We start from the raw sequence: 16043 nt of genomic DNA, 5'->3' as shown, positions 1-16043 counted from the left end.
CTCAATACATACAGAATTTCTTCGTCTGATCTTTTCATGTGAGTGTTGCAGATGTTCAGAATAAGATCATACCTGGGATTACCCATTGGCAGAGCCCCAATTTTTTTTCCTTTTATCCTTCAAATAGCAGCATTGCTGGGCTTCTAGGGGAAATGTTAAGTGGTGGTTTTAATATTGTTGGTTTTAGCTGGATAACATCTCCTGCTGCAACTGAGCTTGAAGCTATAGTCCTCAACTGGCTTGGAAAAATGTTAAAGCTCCCTGAGCCTTTCCTTTTACCTGGTACATAATGATGAATTTCATTTTCTTTTAGGTTTCAATATTAATTCATGTTGTTTATGTCAATAGACGGTTCAATGATAGCAAAAGAGTTTCTCACCTGTTCATTTCTTCTCATTTTTCCGCATAGTTAATGATATAAAATTGTATCCATAAAATAGCAATCTGTAACTTCAAAATTTTGGATAAGGTGGTGCTGCAAAGAATGTTATTCTATTAACTAGAATTGAACACACATTTCAACAGAAAGGAGATTGTGGAAGGGAAATTTTCAGCCAGATCTTCAATTGATTAAAATGAAGTCACGCTAACCAGGAAAAAACTTTTTTGCAAAATAGATATTACACCAAATAAATAGAAAGCAATAGAAATATTGTTTAATGGGTTTGGTGATTTCCCTTCCTGCCATTGTATTGGCCAGCCGAGCAATTGCTATCTCTTTTTTATGAATTAGAATATAATGTCCCCAACTGGGACTTTACTACATTTACCCTAGACTTCCCAACTAGGGTTTGGATTGCTTTTGGAAATGGCAATTTACTGTCTTTGTAATGTTCCCTACTAGGAGGCTGCCAATTCGCAATTATTAATATACACCAGTATTGATTTAAATCAAATTAAATTAGGAAACAATTAAAGATTCATAATACATTTGACAGTTTACATAAGCCCCAATTCCTTACATCTCTCCTATGGGAGGATCTGGAATTACTTGTTACAGGGGGCTTGGAAACCATGTTACAAGTAGATTCCCTCAAGGCTTTAGGACCCTGTTCATATCCTATCTTGGGATTCACCTACCTTGTGAGGAATTGTTCTCTACCCAACAAAACTAACCTATCCTCTTAGGGGGCAATAGAAAGTGATTAAGGATTAGGCTATGAGCATTCTAATATCTCATGTATAATGAGAATGTGTGTGTGTGTATAAATAAACTGATATAATTCTGATTGCACTATTATTAATAGATGTAAATGCCACAGCTCACTAGACCATATATTTTCACCAATTATAAATCATAGTTCTGATCCTTCGTAATGTAATAAATAAACAATCATTTTTAGGGTTTTTCCTCGCTACATCTCTAACTCTAATGGAGGATGGTGAAATTACTATGCTAGGACACTTGGAAACATCTAGAAGCAGGCCTCCCCAAGGTTTCAGGAACACATGTTCATACCAATCTTGGGGCTTCTTCCTCAAGGCTTCATAAATATATGTCCTTACCCCATCTTGAGACTTACCCGTCTTGTAAGGAACTATTCCACCTCTCCCTACACAAGTCTCCCATCCTTATGAAGGCATTAGCAGATTATTAAGGACTGGGCCATTAATTATAGTCTATCATGTTTTACAAATGTATATGCATAGCAATGAAATTAAGCATGGTTGTCATATAATCCAAATTCCAGAATCCAAATTCCAGTATCATGCATACATTTCGATACCACATTATATGTATTTGAATCTGTTGTTTATTTCATTGGAAATCCCACCCTTATTCTGACCTGAATTTTTCACTTCTGGTTATTTGACAAATTTTCGGACAAGTGGCATACAATCTGATTTTCTGATTTCTAATGCAATTTTCAGAGTTGTAGTGTATGTATTCAGTGCATAGTTGACATCATAGTTCAAAATAGTGCCAATAAGTGGCCAATAAATCAACTTCTTGCGAGAAGTTTGGAGTGGTGAGAAAATACAAGTTTTTCGCGCCAAAATCTCAGCTGAGAAGTTTGAAACTTCTCGCCGAGAAGTGGGATACCTCTCTTGAGAAGTTGAAAAAATCTCATGAGCAGCCCAACGAGATACCATTTAGTGGCCTTGTAGATTTATTGCAAGTGGATTTGAAGTGGATTCAAAGAGATTTTTGAAGAAAATATTGATTCAAAAGAAGGTGGTTTTGCACCGATATTGGATGACATTTAAGAGGAGGGCAGTGAGAGTGAGGACACTTGGGACACTAAGAGTGAGGATATAGAAGATGAGGAGTCATTGCTAGCGTCAACATCAGCTACATCTAGGATGGATATTGAGACACAACTACAACCATAGCCATAGTGGACTCTAGGGCAAGACCCCTTCCCACTTCCATAGTTTTTACTAGAGCTATTGGGAAGAGGAAGAGTAAGATGTAGACTAATTTTATATTGTACTTGACATTTGCATTTGTTTATCTTTTTACAATGACAATTTGCTATGTTTAGTTTGCTTCAAACTTAAGAGTCTTTAACTATGGCTGTCAGTCATCGACATTCCACATGAGGATGAGATTTTGTTATGTATTGCATTTATATAATATCTAGATCAGCTTGTTTGGTTTGTTTACTCATTTACTGACTCATTAGATTCATCTCTGTATTGAATTTTGCAAAAAAATGCATTTTAAATTAAATTTAAGTCATTTTAAAAATTCCTGATTTCGAGAACTTACCGATTTATCTCCGATATTTGTGAGAATTTTTTTTTTTGCCTTGCTGATAAGTGGTAGAGAATGAGATTTTGAACTATGGTTGGCATAATCACCTAAAAATCGGCGAGTTTCTACTAATCACCAAGTTTTTCTAACTGATAAGTTTTTTCCAGATTCAATTGCGACTCGGCTAGAGAAAAAATATGACTTTTTGTGAAAAATCGTTGATTAATTGCCGAGTTTTTGTAAAAAAATTTCAAGTTTTTCAAAAAAACTCTTTTCTTAAAATTTTTAAAAAAATATTTTTAATTTTTAATTTTTTAAACTTTTGCAAAAAGCCTATATATATTATATAAAACAGAGAATTACAATATGCTGGTAGAGTTGGGAAGAGGAAGATGTGATTGTTATGATATATTTACTTCTAGTTTAACAGAAACTATTTATTATTTTGCTTCCTGCCATCAACATTCTCCATTAGAATGCGATTTTTTAGCCACTATGCATTTATATATATCTAAACTCTACTTGTTTCTTTTGTATTCTCTTTAATTAACTCATTACATGCATATTCTCGTTGAAGTTTGCAAAAAAAAAGTAATTTAAGCAGTTTAGGTTCTCGAGTTTTTCTGGAGTCTGTTTGAAAAACTGGCTGATTTTTTTCCCAAATAAAATTTTTGGGGCTTGGTGAGTTGTTGCTGAGTGAGTTTTCCAACTATGATTCAGTGAGTTTTCAATGCCTAGATAATTTGCCTTGATAAATTACAGAAATATTTAACATATGAAATAACAACAAGTTTATGGACTGGAATTAAAATTAGACATCTGATATAGTTCTGAATGGCAAGACTTTCTTTCCGAATTCAACGAGTTTCAATACAATGACATATCGGATTTTGCCTTCAAAGTTACGGTGCATAATTGCCAATAAAAAGGCATTGATGCTGTTTATAACACTGATTATGAACTGAATATAAATCTGATTTCGGCATAACTGAAATAAGGTTGAGTCTGTCCCAAATGTCTGAAATAGCTCCTTAGATCACCTCCAAAGGTTAGTGCTAGGAACTCCAAATTAAGCACTCAAACCCTATGCTCAACTTTTCTGTGAAATACTATAAACCCCTTTCTCAAACAAATCTAAACTTGCTGCAAGCGCTGTTCATGCCACTGTTCACACCATTGTAGCAAGCCTTCAACATCCAAGAAATCTTCAAAATCCTTCACAAAACTCATGCCAAAACCTATCCATCCATGGTATTATGAAAAACTTGGAAAATAAATTTCTGCATTCGAAGCAATGTCTTCCACCTGCAAATAAACTTAAAACCTTAGCTAATATGATTTCCTTCTTTCAAACCCTAGCTAGTTGAAGCTCCAAATGGTGTAAAACCTACAAATATAGTCAATGGTGAATTTTGAATGAATCCACACCAAAAATAGATTTGTTTTTCTGTCCAAACCATTCAGAAACTCGGATGCTTTTCGTCTTCAATTTTCAGTAAATGAAAGCCAAAGCTCTTAAACTCCTCAAAGAGAAAATAACCAAGTCAAGTACATGCAAATAAGCTCCAATTGGGCCCTTTTATAACTTTATGGAATACCCATTTAATTGTCCACCTCTTTAATTTTCATATATACTTGCAATTGGTAATAATAATAAAATAACCCCTTATATAGTTTTAAATTAAGATAAACTGTGTTAACGAATTATTACATATTCACCCTTATATATTCCTATATTGGCATCTATCTCCATAGGACACTTTATTGAACTATTTAAAGCCTTATCACTCCCTAGGCACCAATATAAAGTCACTTTGGACAGTGACTTAAAAACACTTTAACCCCCTGTGTTCTCATATCATAAAGTCACTTAATATAATTAGTAGTATAATTTAATAATTTAACTTAAATCATTAAATCCCTTTTAATTGCCAACATCAACTAAGAACAATGCATACACTTTCCCATATATAGGTATGGTGCCATTTGACCACTCTGTTGACTTACTATAAATATTAAGTATGAACTAAACATCCAACTAACTTATTTAAAATAGTAAGCATGAATCAAAGTGTCTTGAACGATCCTTGGAAGGCACACCACAAATAAACTAGGACACTGCTAAAGAATTCTGAAGTAAGCACCATAAGATCAGCTACAGAGCCATAGAACATCCTCAAAAGTGTCCCTTGAGGCTAACTTCTAGAAAAAAATGATGTCTTGAAAGGGGACATTATATTTCATTTCTTATTTGATCTGATTTGCCCCCTTTCTTTGAATGAATCTTCTTCCCTTTATATCCCTCAATGCGAGGGAGAGGTCACACCTTTTTATTGTAAATACTCTTTGGCGAAGGACACAACCTTTTACCATTAGCACTCTTGAAAGAGTGTAATGTCTCCACTATTAGGGTCATCTAGGAACAAGTAATACCTGTAAAATCATTGTTAAAGTCATAATAATAACAATCTAATTATACTATTCTACTCTCTAATTTAACCCCAATCTTAAGGACGTCCCCAGATCAGGCTTTCTAGCTCATAGCTACCTTGTCATCTTCCCGGGAGCACACCCCTTAAGATTCTTCTTGGACGGGACATCCTCTATCCAAGGCCAATCACACATGCATATGTTGATGTCATCAGAATATTCTGGCCATTTCTCATCTAGCCATTCATATAGGGTTACTCATCTCTTGCATTGGCATGATAGCCATCCATACGAGGATCTCACTTCTTGCACTAGCACTATGAGGTTCCATTTATTACTCATCTAGCCATTCATACAGGTTACTCATCTCTCGCACTGGTACAATAGCCATTTATATGAGGACCTCACTTCCTGTACTTGCACTATGAGCACTGAATAATTTACTTCTTCCATTAGAAAATGTATTGACATATTTGTGCAAATTAACCCACTCAAATTTCTAAATACCATTCTTTAATAAATATAATTATACCTTTAAAAAATAAAATAAAAAATAAATCTATATATATATATATATATATATAGAACTACTATGACTAGTATAGCTATATACAATATTATACACTATATTCCTTAATCAATTATCAAATTCTCTAATTCTTCTAATAGTAAATTATAATCCAACATTATTGAACCTTTTTATTATTTTAATATACAAATGAAATAATACTTGACATAATCTATATATTTTCAGCTTTAAAAAGAGACATACCTTTTATTTTTACCTTAAAGTCTTTCATGTGGCTCCCTTTTTCTATTGCCCTCCTCATTAAAAGGTTTATTTGTCTTATTATTGCTGACTTGGCCTCCCTTTCATTACCTCACTCTATCCTTTACTTCCCATACTTATGGTGTGGTCTTTGCTTAGTTGACGGGTGAGTTGGGACTATTTATTTATTTCCTCTTGTATATCTATTGCCTATAGTAATTCGTCCTTGGCAAGTTTTTTTGGTTGTTCTCTTCTTTTTTAATATATCTCTAAACTTGCCCGGGTATCCGCATCACTACTTCCACCATGTTTCCTTAATTTATTTCATTTGCTGCTGCTTATTATAAAGATGTCACTTAGGTAAATTCTTCTTAAGTTTTTTTCCCCACTCTCCATGAACAATGTGCGCAATGATATATTGCTCTTAACCGGCATGTAAAAGGTCACGATGTTTGGCTTGTGATTTAGTAAATAGAATCACCGCTTTTAATGCCTTTAGAGATTTAGGTAATATAATGTTTGATTTATTATTTGATTATTTAAATCATTCATACATTAGTACTTACTAATGATCATCAAATAATTCCTTGATATTTCTATTTGATTATTTGATTTGGTGTTTGATATAAACATTGGTTTATTTATATCAATTCATTAAAGTGTAATTTATTTTAGATAATTATCTTTTTATTGTTCAATTATCTTAATATATATTTTTATCAAATTGTTACATATATATATATATATATATATTCTTTTAGTTATATTTTATCATTAGGGGCGGATATTACAATTAAGTATGAGCAAAACATCCAAGTGACTTAAAATAGTAAGCATGAATCAAAGTGTCTTGAATGATCCTTGGAAGGCACACCACAAATAAACTAGGACACTGCTAAAGAATTCTGATGTAAGCACCAAAAGATTAGTTGCAGAGCCATAGAACACCCTCAAAAGTTTCCCCTGATCACCATTAGCCTACAAGGACCAAAGTTGTAGGCTAACTTCTAGAAAATATTGATGTCTTGAAAGGGGACATTATATTTCATTTCTTATTTGATCTGATCTGCCCCCTTTTTTTGAATGAATCTTCTTCCCTTATATCCTTCAATGTGAGGGAGAGGTCACACCTTTTTACTGTAAGTGTTCGTTGGTGAAAGACAAACTTTTACGATTAGCACCCTTGAGAGAGTGCAACTCATTATTATTTCTGCTCTTTGAAAGGGAAAACCTTTCAGAAACAGATCTGCACTTTTTACTTAATTCAGATCTGTATTCTGGTTCCTCCTTTCTTGATTCTGAAATTTCCTTTTTATTTCCTCAATCCTTTTGGATACTCATTTCAAATTAATCCTTGCCCCTTTTATATCTTCCGATATAAGGGAGGAGTCACGCCTTTTCATTATTTTTCCCTTTGAAAGAGCCACAACTATTTTTTTTAATAGGTAATGGGCCCCAGCCTAGATTATTTATTATTTTATTATTATTTGTTGAGATTAATTATTTTTATGTGTTAAACTTGAGTAAACTCGAACCCAAGGCCTCCCTGATGAGAGGCTCACAATTTACCGTTGTTTTGTAGGCTCTTGCCTGAGCCACAACTATTCATTGTTGGTGTCTTTTTGAAAATAACTACTTCAATACATATCCTCAAGTCACTTATGTTGAAACTCAAAATTGACAGCCAAGATTGAAGACCGATCAATGGTCATAATGGCATTAGGAAACCAAATTTGGAAAATGACAAGTTGATGAGTGATTTGGAAAGTGAAGAAATTAGAGGACATGAATTAGTGGAAAAATAAGGGGAAGGTGTCATAGGGGAAGTTAGTGGGATTATGACACAAGAAGGAAAAGTGGGATTGGAGAGAAATTAGGGGGAATGTCATAGGAGAAATTAGTGGGATTATGACACAAAAGGAAAAATGGTTTTGGAGATAAATTAGGAGCTATGATAATAGTTAATGAATGAGGGGAATGTTATTAACTCCCTCACAATTTGGAAATTAGCCAATTGATTTAAATATTTAATTAATTGTGGAGGAAAGGTATGAAGGGGGTAGGCAAATATAATTTATTTACCAAGATGAGAAATTAGGAAATGGGGAGAAATTAATGCTTGTTTCCCCCTAAAAATTAAACAATCAATGTGATAATTTAATTAGACAAGTGGACAAAGACAAATGGATAGTACGTGATGGGGATTATAGGACGAAAGTTAGTAACTAATTGAATAGTTTTCATCGTTTAACTAATGAAGGATTAACACAATATCGATGAATAATAAATAACGAACATGCAATATAGAAGACATTTTAAAATTGGAGATAGAAGCATTCACCATTTCTTAGTGTTTACATTGTACTTGCCCTCGTATTTGTAGGTTGCTCACAAATGCAATTCATAGGGTAAAAGAAGTGCTGGAAGAGCAAAGAAAAGAATGGAATTATTTTGGCTGCACCATTCTTTCCATTGGGTGGACGAGTGGAAAACACCCTACCATCATTAATTTTTTGATTTCTTGCAAGAATGATGCTGTGTTCTTAGAACCGGTGGATGCTTCTAACAAGGTGAAAGCTATAGAAACTTCACCTCTAATATTGGAGCAAGTTGTCATAGAGGTGCGATTGGAAAATGTGGTGCAAATAATAACCAATAATGTAACAACATATGTGGCAGCTAATAGAATCCTCCAAGAGAAACATAGTACACTTTTTTGGACACCTACATGTTTTTGATGTTTTGGAGGACAAAGGAAAATTAGATTGGGTGAGATCAATTGCAGATGATGCAAGGAGGATCATAAAATATATCTACAATCACCCTTGGATTCTTCACTTGATAACACTTCCACGGGAGGAGTATAGAAGATCGAGTGTCACATGTTTTGCAAGAAGTTTCTTAATTTTTCAAAGTATTCTTAGTTCATCGATGGCTGAACTCTACTTATTCAAAGAAGCCTAAAGGAGAGGGTGTCGAATGTATAGTCTTTGACGACCTATTTTTTGAAAGAGCTAAGAGATTGTGAAGGTAACTTCAAAACTTGAATATTTTTTTATAAGAATTTGCCTAAGGGCAAAATTCACCCAGGAACTAAGAACTCAAACACAAGCACAACTGTAGGCCAAGAGAGAGAGTATGATCAGAATGACGATATATTCAATATGCCATGTTAAGAGTACACTAGGAGTGCCTGTATATAAAGGCCTTTCAGGAAGCACCTAGAATGTCTCTAGAAACAACTAGGAGATAAGACAACTAAGCACCTTATCCAACATTCTAGATGAATGGATAAGAATGACAAAGTGTCATATGTGTGTAGAAGATTCCTGTGTTGTAGACAACATGTGCTTAAAAGAGTTGTGGACCCTTATGATGTCATCATGACAACTCACAAGAGTGCACATACTCCTAGGTGACTAATAAATAAATATTAATATAATGCATTAACCTAAGTAAACTTAACTGTAATAAGTAAATACTTATTTACACCAACACCCCCCCTTAAGTGCAACTTAGGGGAATGCCCTTAAGCTTACGAAACTAGGATGAAGATGCATAATGGGTTCCGGCTACTAGGCCATATTAGGTACCCATGTACATAATGAAAATGCAATCTATCGTAAAGCGGAGAAAGAGGGAAAACCTCATGGGAAAAACCCTCCCCCAAAAAGAGAGATAAATAAGGATGCATCGATGGATGGAGTAATCAAGACCCCCCCATTACGACATACATCTAGTATATACATAAGAGAAGGAGAGAAGGAAGAGAGATAGAATAGGCTTCCCCCCCAAAGAAGAATGCCGACAAGTGAAAGTCGCTCCAATGAAGAAGCTGGTCCAAGAATGCAGAATGGTGTTCCTCCCCTTTGGAAGAAACACAGGCAAAGGTACACTCCTGAAGATGTACGGTGGCCCTGAAACTTGCTCAAGTATCCTTGTGTTGATGCTAGTGTTCACCCCTTCCAACTGTGCTGAAAATAAGAATGCAAATCTGGCAAGGATGTCTGTTGAACCGGTTCTACTGAACCATCTGTCTCCTCTACTGACAAAGAGACCTCCACTAATTGCTGTTCATAAGGATCCATAATCACACCAACCTATGAAGATTGATTATGTAGAGAATGGACATGAGGGTCAGAGTGAGCCCTCGCAACAATTGTAGAAGGATCAACTTCATCAATGAGAAGATGTGAATCCTCAAGTCTGTCTCCCAAGTCAACTGAAGCTGGAGCTGGAAGATGAGATGTACCATGCTGTGTTGGACCTTTCACTATGGCAATGTAAGCATGTGGACTAGACTGATGTGACCTCTCACTGCAACTGTCGATAGAACCCCACATGTCTGAACCTGTTGAAGCACTATCGCTGGTGTCACTATCAGTTTCCACTATGTATGATGTGCAAAGAGGAGTAGAGGATAAGCTGGGTGAACTTTCCTCAAAGTGGACATCCTTCTCCACAAATATTTCACGTGTCTCAGGATCCATAAGTCTGTAAGCCTTTGCTTTGTCTTCATAACCAATGAAGGTACAAGGCCTAGGTGTCGGTGCCTTGCAACTCTTGGAAGATAGGTTTGCCCAAGTTGGACAACCGAAGACTCTAAGGTGACTCACAACTGGTTTTCTACTGCACCGTGCCTCGAAAGGAGTCTTCCCATCTAAGGCATTATGAGGAGACCTATTAAGTATGTGAGTAGCACTACTAATGGCTTCAACTTCTAATGTAGGATCGAGAGACTTGGCCTTAATCAGGCAACTTGCCATGGTCTTGAGAGTCCTAATCCTCATTGCTGCAACATCTGTCTTATGGGGATTGAATGCTGGTGAGTTCTGAAGATCAATCCCCTCAATCCTGCAAAAGTTCTTAAGTCTTCTGTCAACATATCTGTTCTCATTGTCCACCCTTAGTACCTTGATGGCTTTTCTTGACTTGTGTTCAACATCAGTCTTAAAGTCTTGAAGCTTATGAACCACTTCATTCTTATGATGAAGGAAGTAGACCCAAGTGAATCTTGAAAAGTCATCAACAAATGTGAGGATATAGCGGCCTTGGCTGACTGAAGTCACTGCAAATGGTCTTGCTAAAACCATGTGAACTAACTGAAGAACAACTGGAGCTCGAGAAGACTTCTCTTTATCATACTTCTCCTTGAGATTCATAGCCACTGAGCAAGATGAACATTCTCCCTTAGAAAAGTTGATATTAGGTACACCTTTGACCATATGTTTAGAGCAAAGTTGCTGAAGAGAGCGGAAGTCAAGGTGACCAAACCGCTCATGCCATAATGTAATGTGTGAATGTGAGTGAGTCAACAAGGCTTGAGAAGGAGACTTAGGCACAAAGTGGGAGAAGGAATAAAGCCTCCTGTCATCATTGACTTTCCCCACTGCAACCAATTAATCATCTCTAAGACTTCACATCATCACTAAATCTGGAAGGAACTCAACTTTATGACCATCTCCAAGGTGAGTGATTTGGTAAACTGATAGGAGATTGGAGCTAAGGTTTGGAACGTAGAGAACATCTTTGAATTCCCCATTTTCCATTTCCACATGTCCTTTCCCTTCAACTTCCATTTTAGTATCATCTCCCACAAAGATGTGTGGTACCTTTGACTGCTTCAATGAAGAAAAGTCTTCCTTTGAAGAACCTATATGATAAGAGGCACCTGAGTCAAGTATCCATTCTGAAGAAGAACTTGTGTTAGCCATAAGTGCTTGACCTTTACCCTTTGAAGAGGTTGGAGTTGAATCCTTGGAAGTACCTGGCACTTGAATCTTGTTCTTCCTGAGTAGGTTTTCCAACTCATCGATTCTTTTTGTCTTGCAATGATGCTCGTCATGATTTGGCTTTTTGCAGTATGAACAAAAAAGATTGTCCTTCTTGTCATTACTTCCCTTCTTGTTGGAAGAAGAATTGCCTTGTTGAGAGGAGGATTGTTGTGTCCCAGGTTGTGATTTCTGCTTCCACTGCTTGTTGTTGTTGTTGCTTTTCCCTCCTTGACCTGATTTGTGCTCATCACTAGCCACCAGGGCTTTGGTCTTTGATGACTTGAGAAGTCCAAAATCCATCAAGTGAGATTGTTCAACAATCAACATCTCTGCAAATGCATCAAATGAAGGCTTGTGGTAAGAAAATCCCATGGTCAACCTGTGAGTATTAAAACTCAAAACAAAGTTATCGAACTCAGAAGGTAGCCTCTTCAGGATGTGATGAATCAACCTGTCATCCTTCATGGGGTTTCCACAATCTTTAAGAAGTGCCCTATACTCATTGACTTTAATGATATAATCTTGAATTGTGTCAAAATTCTTTGGATCCAAGAGAAGTAGATCATCCTCAATCTGAAATCCCTTTTCTTCATCCACCTTACCATACAACTGTTCAAGTTTATCTCAAGCTTCTTTGGATTCTGAGCAATTTTTAATGTGGAGGAGAAGATCCCCATGTACACAACTCCTGATAACTCCTAAAGCCTGTCGGTTTTGATTGTGTTGATCAATGAGTTCTTTAGCATTAGTAGGTTTGGTAATTGTACCATCAACATAAAGACTATTTCCTTTTTCCATTAATCTACTCCATGCAATATCTTTCCATGTAGAATAGTTGCATGAAGTTAGAGGAGAACATTTAAAACCCATGATGCAGAAATGAAAAGAGCACAATAGAGAGACACAAAAAACACAGTACACACCCCCCCTTTCACTCAATCAAAAGACCCCCCCCCAAAAGATGCTTTTGGCACTTTATAAGTAGTGCGTTTACAATGGGCCACTTGTCAAAATGAACAAAGTGGATTTTTTGATTTTGCTTCTACTACTACCTTATAAGGCTTAAATTTGTCACTTAGGCATTGTAGCTCATATTTACAACAATTTTGAAAAAGAATCAAAGCTTTACAATGCCGAAAAAGGTCTAATTCTGAAAGTGAGAAATTGGTCCACACAACCCTAGAATCTAACTCTAGATCTGGAAAGTAAACGAAAAAATACGCACTTCAAAGAAAAACAGAACCTGAAAAAGTGACCAGATGTGCCCGTACGGAGCGTTTGAACTTGTAAAACGCAGGATTATGCAGGTACAGTCACCAAAAAATGCATTTTCTGCAAAATATGTGCACCAAAACTAGAAAACAACACCACCACTGGAAAATTCAAGAAATTTTACCCAATTTCAAAAAAAATTGCACTTGAATCGAAGTCTAGATGTCTGAGTTATGGGCTTGCGAAGTTAGGCTGCCAAATTGAAAAGCAATCTGGGGAGGGGTCTGGAGCAAAAATTGCGAGTCTAAATTTGACGGTCAAATAGCCGTCGCTGTAGTTGTAAAATGCCTTGTTATGACGGTCAAATGACCGTCAACTTTAACTCAGTGATCTGTTGATGTCAGCAAAAAATAACGCCTCGGCTAATGTGGCAGGCTGACTGTGTCGTCCGTACGGTATGGACTGATATGTGGCAAAATTTCGTACTGCTGATGTGTGGAAGATGTGGACAAGTGGTGCCAACCGAGCCTGACGTGGCAAAAAGAGCGGTGGGCAGGAGTTTGAAAAGTCCAAATTCTACCGTCGAAATTTAGTACGTATGTCAATGGTGACGTGTGCACCTGTACAACGATTGACGTGGCAGAAGCTAGGTCCACCTTTCACGCACTGGAAACTTTTGATTGTGTTGCCGAGCTAGAATATGCCTTGGGGGACATGAAATATCCCCAATGCCACCGGTCTTCAAAAAAAACGACAGCAAAAAACCTTTTCGTGGGTGGATAATGAATACAGCGGGCGGGCAAAAAACACAATGCCGAAATTTTTGAACGTGGCCAGACATACACTGCGGATGTTGGAATTAGAGTTTGCCGATGCCGTAAGGTTTAGTCGACTGCCGGAAACCAAGTCTGCTGGTGGAATTGTTTAATGCAGTTAGAAAACCTTATTTCGATGGTCGGAGGTCTTTTCATAGCCGGCAGGAATTAAAAGAATTGTCCCACATCGATTGTGTAAGCGCAACAAGCGCTTTATAAAAGTAATGACCTGCGGATTTAAAATCAAATGAGGTGGGCCGCTGGGGTTGTGGCCGAGCCGTGCTGGTGGGGAAATATAGTTGCCGAAATTGGTGGAGATGGGGCCGGACTTTGTGGCTGGTCAGCCGGAAATTTACTGTACCCGCTGCGAATACTGTACGCAGTACGGCCGTAGTATAAATATGCCCACCAAATGCCTGTGATTAAAATAAATATACCTCCAAAAAGTGGCAGATCCGGGGTGTCACTACCCAGTTCTGTTAAAAAAAATTTCTCTGCTGGGTGCCCGAAGGGCAAAATATTTTTTGGAAATATTGTCGAAAAATGTAGAGAAATAAAATAAAATTGCAGATCCGAAATTAATTAAATTTGCAAAAAATGACCATACGCGAACTGCAAATCAGGGCTTCCGGGTTCCAATTTGCAATTTTTTTTGCCTCGCGATCGACTTTGGGCCAAGGTAGCCGAGTTTATAGTCGATTTTCACTGGTTCAGCATTCTGAACGCAATGGTGAGGTTAGATCTGGCTCTCGACACTCTCAATTTTTGCAGTCTTTCGGATTCAGGTTGAGGTGATGAAGCAAGCGTGGTCTCGAATGACTATGTGATGAGGAAATCTCCAAGTTGCTCTGACACCATGTAAGAATTTGCCTAAGGGAAAAATTCACCCAAGAACTAAAAACTCAAACATAAGCACAACTGTAGACCAACAGAGAGAGAATGATCAGAATGATGATATATTCAATATGCCATGTTAAGAGTACACTAGGAGTGCTTGTATATAAAGGTCTCTTAAGAAACACCTAAAATGTCTCTAGAAACAACTAGGAGATAAGACAACTAAGCACCTTATGCAACATTCTAGATGAATAGATAAGAATGACAAAGTGTCGTATGTGTGTAGAAGATTCCTACGTTGTAGACAACATGTACTTAAAAGAGGTGCAGACCCCTATGATGTCATCATGACAACTCACAAGAGTGCACATACTCCTAGGTGACTAATAAATAAATATTAATATAATGCATTAACCTAAGTAAACTTAAGTAAGTGTAATAAGTAAATACTTATTTACACCAACATTTTTGATATTCAATTCTTTCATTATTAGTTTGTAACTTTAATGATTAATCTTTTTGTATTCTCCAATTGTAGGTGTCAGAGTCCTTGGTTAGAGTTCTCCACTTGGTAGATAAGGATCAAACTCTAATAGGGTATTTTTATGAGGCCATGGATAGGGCGAAGGAGTCTATCAAATTTTATTTGACTTGGGAATTATTGATAAAAGATGGAACAATCAACTCCACCAAGCCATTCATGTAGTAGGATGCTTTCTCAACCATTGTCTTTGCTTCTTAGAATCCTACTTGGATCACAGTGGAAAGGTCATGGAGGGTTGTAATGTCCCCATTTTTAGCAGGTTCCTGCAATTGGCCAGGTCAGTTCACTTGTGAGCTGACAGTAGGATTTGAGAATTTTTGTTGTGTGGTTATAGGCTTTCCAGCAGCCTATGGTATGTTTTGGCTCCATTTGAGGGACTTACTATTTATAGTAAGTCAATCTGTTGGTTCCGATGAGCTCAGTTGAGTTAGAGGAGTTGGAGGAGGCTCTCAGTTTTTATTTCAAGCTTTTGGTTTGGGCTCCAAGAATCTTGGAGGGAGCGTCTATTTATAGTAAGTCACCTCATCAGGTTCATTCATTGTCTTTCATCATCAGGATTACTTTGGTGTTGTTAGATTTTGATTTTGATACTTTGTTAGTTGTTTTTGCAAGATGGGTAAATTATTATTATTCATCTAAATACGCTAAGGTTGTTATTTTTGTTAGTGTTGTTGGTTGGTCACCTCAGTATCATAGTTCATTGCAACTGTAATGTTCTCTTTTTGGAACATTAGAAATATTGAAGTCTTATTTTACGCAATATTAAATTGACTGTGAGACATAGGCTCAAAATATTAAAAAGGTCGATTTAATGTTATATAAAGGACAAAGGGGCAAGGAGAAACAAGACCGAATGCCTTAGGGAAGTTGAAGAGCCACAAGGGAATAAGACGAAAAACACAGAGGAGCCGAAGAGTCTTGGTTTGCGTATTAAAAGGGGAAAGAGGCTCATTGTTGGGTATGC

General features: G+C 36.7%; 1 protein-coding gene across 10 annotated transcripts in view; it reads left to right on the top strand.

The window, feature by feature from the left end:
* The window catches only part of LOC149556318 (phenylacetaldehyde synthase-like), a 177488-nt gene that overhangs the window by 12931 nt on the left and 148514 nt on the right, over window positions 1–16043 (top strand). For 9 of the 10 annotated variants that reach the window (XR_016364663.1, XR_016364662.1, XM_089830568.1 and 6 more), the window contains one exon: window positions 52–282. The exons of the other annotated variant lie outside the window; for it this stretch is intronic. Coding sequence is in view for 7 of the 9 variants with exons in the window: in XM_089830568.1 (XP_089686694.1) it covers window positions 52–282 (231 nt within the window). In the remaining 2 variants the exon portion in view is untranslated. The remainder of the gene's footprint in view (window positions 1–51; window positions 283–16043) is intronic. 10 annotated transcript variants of the gene reach the window in all.

The sequence above is a fragment of the Cupressus sempervirens genome, chromosome 5, assembly GCF_028749045.1.
Source record: "Cupressus sempervirens isolate cs-2001-9-10 chromosome 5, ASM2874904v1, whole genome shotgun sequence".
Lineage (NCBI taxonomy): Eukaryota > Viridiplantae > Streptophyta > Pinopsida > Cupressales > Cupressaceae > Cupressus > Cupressus sempervirens.
The sequence above is the reverse complement of the archived record's forward strand: the minus strand, read 5'-3'. Positions and strand labels throughout refer to the sequence as shown.